Genomic DNA, 7,585 nt, shown 5'->3' on the forward strand with positions numbered 1-7,585 from the left:
CTCATAGCGGAGGAGCCTGATGTGGGGCTCGATCCCATAATGCTAGGATCACGCCCTGAGCCGAAGGCAGAGGCTTAACCGCTGTGCCACCCAGGCGCCCCTGAAGTCTTTTAATTTTTAAAATACCAATGCCAGTGTGTCTGGGTGGCTCGGTCTGTTAGGTGTCTGCCTTCAGCTTAGGTTATGATCTCGGGGTCCTGGAATCAAGCCCCGAGTTGGGCTCCCTGTTCAGTGGGGAGTCTGCTTCTCCATCTCCCTTTGCCCTTCCCCACCTCATGCTCCCTCCCTCTCTCTCTCTCCCTCTCAGATAAATAAAATCTTTAAAATACCAGTGCCTATCACTCATTATCTGTCTTCTGTGGGTAAATAAGGAGAAGGATTTTGGTGGGAATTACATTTGGCAGAATAAAATTCATTTGTTTAAACTGTGTAACAGTGTATATCATTAAAGATGTCTAACCAAGACATTAAAATAATATTCTGAGCAATAATTGTGACATTTTAAAAGGTTATTTCATTAGATGTGTAGGTAGTTTAAAAATCTAGGTCTTTTTTCACCACTGTACCCAAGGTGCCTGGCATGAGGGAGGGAAGGAGAATATCTGGAGACCTGATTTACTTGAAAATGAATAAGAAAATCAATTTTAATCTTAGTCATTTAGTTCTCTTTACTATGGGTGGATTGTTGGGATTTCTTTTGTTGTTATATGGTAATACTGGATTTGGATTTATGATATTTCCATGTCCCCAATGTAAAAGGCTCTACTGAAATTGAGAGGAAGTACTCAGGATATGCTAGTTGAGTTTAATTCATTTGGTTCAGAAATTCTTCTGTCCCTTTGTAACAGCTTTCTTATATTTTGGCCTATTCACCCTGGTGAGACCTAACAAAGGTAAAAGGGTTAGACAAAATGACACATGTAGCATTTTCTTCTCTACAATGTAAAATTTTCATCTCGCAATACTCTGGATTTATTATCCTCATGCATGGTCACTTTGGACATTATTTCTTCTTCCTCAGGGATTCTCCTCAAGAAAATCTGTGGCTTTTCTGCTCTATCGTTTCTCCTTTTTTTAATGCCTCAACTCTTTGACTGTAGTCATTTTTTTTTTTTGCAAGTTTTTTCACGGCTGTCTCTTACGCAGGGTTTTATTTGGCTGTTACAGCTAGGCACGTAGGGCAGGTTGAGGGAAATCACCCCCGTGCTCTTTCAGTTACTTTCAGTTTTGAATTTTCTGGTTTAAGGCTGTGTTCCAAGTCTGCTATTGCTGTTGATCTGAGATGGCATTGTGTTTGCACTGAATTTTAGAAGACTGAGAAAATGTAAGAATGAGAACTGTCTGCAGAAGAAGTGGGAAAAACAAAAGGGAGAACAGTTTTGCCTGGGGGGATTTGTACTGTCATCAGTTAGTGTAAATCAGTGCATTCTCTTCTCAGTCTATGCCATGGACGAGTGTAGGAGAGATTGTGGAGAGTAGAATTTATAGATTGTATTCTCGCTTCTCATTAACTTACAATGTTAATTTCAGAGGCATACCCTGTTGAAGTCTGATCTCCAGTTGTCAGTAGTCTCTGACACTCGCCCCACTTCAGTCACGTATATGCAGTCTGTAAACAAGCCTTTTAGGCAGCTCTGAATCTCTGGAACTCTGATGCTTTTTACAGAGCAGATAAACTAGGTAGTTTAACATGTTTTAGGGCTTACCCTTCCATGGTTCTTTTTTGGTGTAAACAACCATGTAGATATGGATATCCCTCCTGTGAGGTAAACAGGAATATGCTATATACTTGCCTTCATCTTGCTTTTTTCATTTGTATGTATTCTGAAGATCATCCCACAGTCGCATATGCAGATATTTTGCCATGCCTCAGTTCTTTTTTAAGAGCTCCAGAATACTTCATTATAGAATATTTCATATTTTATTCATTGAATCCCCTATTGTTGGACATTTGGGTGGATTCCAGCATTTTGATATAACTAGAGCTCCATACATAACATCTTTCCACATTTTCACATTTCTGCCAAGGATATTAAGAAATCATTTTCTGGGTTCCTTTTTTTCTTTTTCCACTTTCTTTTATATGCCTTTTCTATTTCTCCTTTTCATATCTACTTCAGCTTTTTTTCCTTACCTCATGTTGTATGGTTCTGTGGTGACGTAGAGAAAAGGACCTATGATTTTTAATATGTATATTAACTTTAAATGTATAAACATTGTTATGTAACATAATATAAATAGTATATATGAACATGACATATTAATGTTTTAGTATATAATATACCAATTAACATAATAGCTGTATATTAAAAGTATATAAATATATATTTAAATTTGTATTGATGGAGTGTCTTTCTTTAGCTATTTAATAGCTAATTGAAAAATAATAACTAATTAAATTTCCCATTCTTGAATAATACCTGATGATTGCAATCATATAAAACTTTGAAATCAAATTCTGTTCCAATTACCTATTGCAGAGTTCCTGACAATTAAACGTTTTGCTTAACTATGATTGGAAATTATCCTATCTCACTGCTACTATGCGTTCTCCAAATCTGAAACTCTATGTACATACTACTAACTACGGAGGAGAAAAGTAAAAAACTGAATTTTTGATATCCTGTAGAGCATCTGCTTGTGTGTGTGTGTATCCTTGTAACACATATTCTTGATCACCTTTTTATTTTTTTTTAAAGGGATGATTTATATATTTTTTTAAAGATTCATTTATTTATTTGAGAGAGAGAGAGAGTGAGTGTGGGGGCAGTGGCAGAGGGAGAGGGAGAGAGAGAAAATCTCAAGCAGAATCCCCTCTGAGTGCAGAGCTCAATTAAGGGCTCCATCCCACGACCCTGAGATCATGACCTGAGCCGAAATCAAGAGTCAGACACCCAACTAATTGAGCCACCCAGCCACCCCATTGATCACATTTTTATTTATTTTTTTAAGGAATATTCTTTTTTTTTTTTAAGATTTTTTTTAATTCATTTGAGACAGAGAGATAGAGAGCATGTACAGGGGAGAGACAGAGGGAGAGGGAGAAGCAGACTCCCCTCTAAGCCAGGAGCCCAACGTGAGGCTCAATCCCAGGACCTGGAGATCATGACCTGAGCCGAAGGCAGACGCTCAACCATCTGAGCCACCCAGGTGCCCCTGATCACCTTTTTAAAACTTCATAATGTATCCATCAGAATTTCTATTAGTAAATAACAGAAATGACTGCAATCAAAGGATACTGGATAGCTTACAGAATTACATAGGTTTGGAGACCCAGAATCAGAGACCGAGGCTGTTCAGCCAGGAGCAGCGCCCCAGACCGTGTACTTTTGGTCTTGCAAGTCCACCACTGCCACTGAGCACTAGATGCTACCGTTTCCACTGCCAGAGGTATAAGACCCTAGATGTTGCTACCCTTGAACTTGACATTGCTACAACTGCCATGAGCAAGGGGAAAAATCTTATGGGTGGTAATAGTACTATGTGAGTGTTTAATAAATAGGTAAAAAATATGATCTGTATGTCCACTTATAATTTATTTTTCCACTTAATCAGGTTTACTTAAATTGTAATACGTTTTATTATGCTGAAAACAAATAAATGAATGAGGGCATTGCTATTAAGCCCTTCATGTTTTGGAATTCCTACTCTTTCCTTGGGGTGTTTTACATATTACGTAGGACACTAACTGTGTGACAACAGTATATATTAATGTTGTTAATGTGTATATTGATATTAGTAAGGCTTGATTTCTTTTTCATATTTTTTCTACTCCAGTGATCACCTTGTGGACCCTGTGAGTTAGTCTATCCACTTTCAGAGACAGTCCTGCTCTGTTTCTTACAGGTCAAGGTTGCGTATTCCACTTTTGGAGACAGCTCTACTGTTTCTTGTAGTTAGGATCTTATATGCTGTTAGAGTGGTAGGTTATCAATAGTGAACTATATTTCAGTTTTTAAACTCTGTGTGGGAGAAGTCTCTAAGTCACACACGAAAAACTAACTTGGTGATTTCCAAGTGTAAATGTGTAAATAATAAGAGTTTACTGATAGTGCTTCAAAACTGTGTGATGTTGAGGTTTTTCTATCGCTTGTTTAGGGCCCAGTTCCTTCATTTACAGGCACGTACCCTTTAATGAGTTCCTATAACTGTCATCAGCCTGGCCAGCCTCCAAATGAAGCTTTTGTTATTCACTGTGTAATTGTATGAGAAATTGCATTAGGTAATTTTCTTCTCTTTGTCTTCTTCTCTTCTTTGTTTTCTACAGCTGGCATAACTTTGACAACAGATTGCCTTGAAGATAGCCTCCTGACATGCTACTGGGGGTGCAGTGTTCAGAAATTATATGAAGCTCTGCAGAAGCACTTTTACTGCTTCCGAATAAGCACTCCCCAAGCCCTGGAAGATGCTCTGTATAGTGAATACCTCTATCAAGAACAGTATTTGTATCCTTTTATCTGATATATCCTTTAACAAATGAAAATTTTAGACATTAGACTCTTTTATGGATAAAATAAAGTATTTGCTAAGTTATTATTGATCACCTTTGGTGTATTATTATATTTTTGATCATAGTGGCAATTTACCTTTACATTTTCAAAAAGTATTAAAAAGGACAGCAAAGAAGAAATATATTGCCAGTTACCAAGAGATACTAAAATTGAAGACTTTGGTACAGTGCCCAGATCTCGCTATCCATTGGTAGCACTGTTGACCCTCGCTGATGAGGATGACCGCGAAATTTACGATATTGTAAGTAATTTTAAAATTCTGGAAGCATTCCTTTAAGTGATTTGGGTGATGGGTTGTAATTATTTGGTGAATAGAAGAAATCTTATTTTAATGTCTGAGGATATACATTTGGCCCAGACACATTTTTTCTTGGAAAAGGAATACCTGGGAAGTACACCTGTGTGATTATTATACATGTAACAGCTTCTTCAGAGTATGACTTCTTTCCCATATGAGTTACAAGAATATGATATTAGTTAGAAAACAAAAGGTATGTTATAGTTGAATTAGTTAATTTTATCATTCTGTATTCTGTCATGTTTGCTGGATATCCTTTGGGAAGCATTTTATTCTTAGCATTTTTAGCACTGAATGAATACGCATTATAATCATCTGAAGTGCTCAGTTTTAAGACCCTCTTTTCTTTACATGCTTGTTTCCATCATAGCCCTTGCAGCACCTACATCTTCTATGTGTTTGATCCCTGTATTTTCAGTAATTATAGTAATCTCCTTTTCTCATGATGTGCTCATTATTTCTTTAGTCTGATAGTTTGTCCCTATTAGTAAGATAAAAGCATCTTAGGGATCTAAGAGGACCTGAGTCCTGACATTCCTCTAAGTATGGTAGAAGCTTATACATGAAATAAACTTTTGGCGAAACTGTTTCATGGTAAGAATGCCCTTATACCCAATTTCCTACTTTTCTGAAGTGCATGATGTCGATATGTTTATTATAAAGATATGGTAACATTTTCATGATACTTCATAATATATATAGTACATTTGCAAACATTAACTTATTTATTCCTTCTAACAACCTTGTGTGTTAGGGCAAATACTCTTCTTAGAGACTGAAATGGGAGTCTGAAGAAAACTCCCAGTCATTCAGGAAGAGATGGAACCACTAAGCCTCTGTCGTCCTGTATCAGTACCTTAGGAAAAAAAAATTTTAATAGAATATCTCCTTGAAACAAGTGTACATTTTCTTGCATTTGGAAAGTGCAGACACTTATTGGGAAATCTAGACCCTGCTCATACACAATCTGGGGTTTTAATGTTACCAAATTGAAATTCCATTGAGCTAAAGTCAATTTGTTTTTTCCAAATAAGTTATACTAAAAACAGTATACTTCCATAACCTAACACAGTCTTGGAACTTAATAGGTGCTCAATAAACATGATAAGTGAAAAAAACCCCAACAACCCAAAGTCATACCGAGCAATGTTAGTGAGCCTCATAGAGCTTGACAACAATCTCTTGTTCCCTCCCCCTCCTCCCTTCTTCCCCCTCACCCTGTTCAGTTGAAGATCAATAAGTACTGTTAGGTTGATGTTTCATATTTCCAGCCTCTGTTCTTTACCCCACCCACCCCAGCAAGGTAATCCTCTGTCACCACCATGTCACCCGTGTCTTCTAAGCTCCCTTCCTTCCTTCCTTTCCTTCAAAACAAAAAGGTCAGATCTGTCACCTTCCTCCCATTCTCCCCTTTTGGCTTCTTTCCCCCTCACTGAGGTTGATCTTATCTATTTAAGGTACCCAGAGTCTTCTTTGTTTTCTGACTTTCTTCCTCAGTCTAAACAGAGGGGCACATGCGTGCACACCTGTGTGTGTATGTGTGTTAAAATATATATAACATAAAATTTACCATTTTAACCACTTTCCAGTGTGTATGTCAATGGCACTATAAACAGGGAAAGATTTGTTCACAGCCCCCGGATCTGACTGGAATGAGGACGACATGGCCCAGCTGTAGTTGTGGCGGGTGCATTCCCACGGGGGAGCTGGGGTGGCCGGCCCTCAGGGGTTAATAGGCATTTTCTCTTTTCCTTTTAAAGTCTCCTTCTCTGGGTCTTTTCTTCTCATCAGCTGGCGCCCTCCCTTTATTCCTGTTAAATCTTTCTTCTCCATCTCTTATCACTGAGACTGGGCCTAAGTCGGAATTAAAGCATATTTTTAGCATGGTTTGTATTAATGTTCTCTGTTCTGAATTTTAAAAGCAAACCGAGCATTTGGTTTTTCAATATTTTCTCTGGGGGTCAGAGTCTAAATCGGAAGAAAAAAACATTAAACTCTACCATTCCTGTTGTAACAGTAAAAATTACATTTTGCTAGTGTAGTCAGTTTGTTATTTTAGGTAGAAGTGGGGGTTGTTACTGCATTATTTTGATTTTGACATTTTTTTCATTTTACTCAATTATATTTTCCCTATTACTCAAGTAATACATGTTTGTGGCAGAAAATAGAAAATCTAGATAAGTCAAAATGAAAAATACACAATCACCTATATTCTATCATCCAAAGTTAACCACTGTGAATATTTGTATCTTTGCAGACCTTTATATATGTAATTTTTAAACAAAAACAGGATTGAATTATATGTACTATTTTGTGACCTATTTTCATTTAGTATATTTTGAGCATCTTTTCTATATCACATATATATCTATAGCTACATATAAATTTATATATGTAGACATATACACGTACATACATATTTATAACTAGCATGCTAGTAGCTTCCGAAGCTTTTAATACTAACTTGAATGGCAGGATTGTTTGTGTGAGGTGATAATATTACTCTCTTCTACCAGTCCTGTCATTTTGGTTCAGTATTACAACCTTCTGAAGCCATTGCCAAATTATTAAATCTTTATAGAGCCCTAAAGAGCATTATGTTTACAACCATGGTAGGATTCTTTCTTTAGACTTTTCATTTGGACACAATTTTAGAAACTTGCAAAAATAGAGAAACAAAAGAACACCCCTATACCTTTTACCCAGATCTCATATTGTTAATTGTTGACATTTTCATTATTGGCACTGTTTTTTGCCTGTGTGTGTGTGTGTGTGT

At 36.9% G+C, this 7,585-nt stretch overlaps 1 protein-coding gene across 1 annotated transcript in view; it reads left to right on the top strand.

The window, feature by feature from the left end:
- The window catches only part of LOC117798878 (cell growth regulator with RING finger domain protein 1-like), a 10,378-nt gene extending 2,799 nt beyond the window's left edge, over positions 1 to 7,579 (top strand). The window contains exons 2-3 of the mRNA XM_034651337.1: positions 4,268 to 4,445; positions 4,605 to 7,579. Of these exons, the coding sequence (XP_034507228.1) occupies positions 4,268 to 4,445; positions 4,605 to 4,788 (362 nt within the window). The 3' untranslated portion in view covers positions 4,789 to 7,579. The remainder of the gene's footprint in view (positions 1 to 4,267; positions 4,446 to 4,604) is intronic.
- The last annotated feature ends 6 nt before the right edge of the window (positions 7,580 to 7,585 follow it).

This window comes from Ailuropoda melanoleuca, unplaced genomic scaffold, assembly GCF_002007445.2.
Source record: "Ailuropoda melanoleuca isolate Jingjing unplaced genomic scaffold, ASM200744v2 unplaced-scaffold3687, whole genome shotgun sequence".
Lineage (NCBI taxonomy): Eukaryota > Metazoa > Chordata > Mammalia > Carnivora > Ursidae > Ailuropoda > Ailuropoda melanoleuca.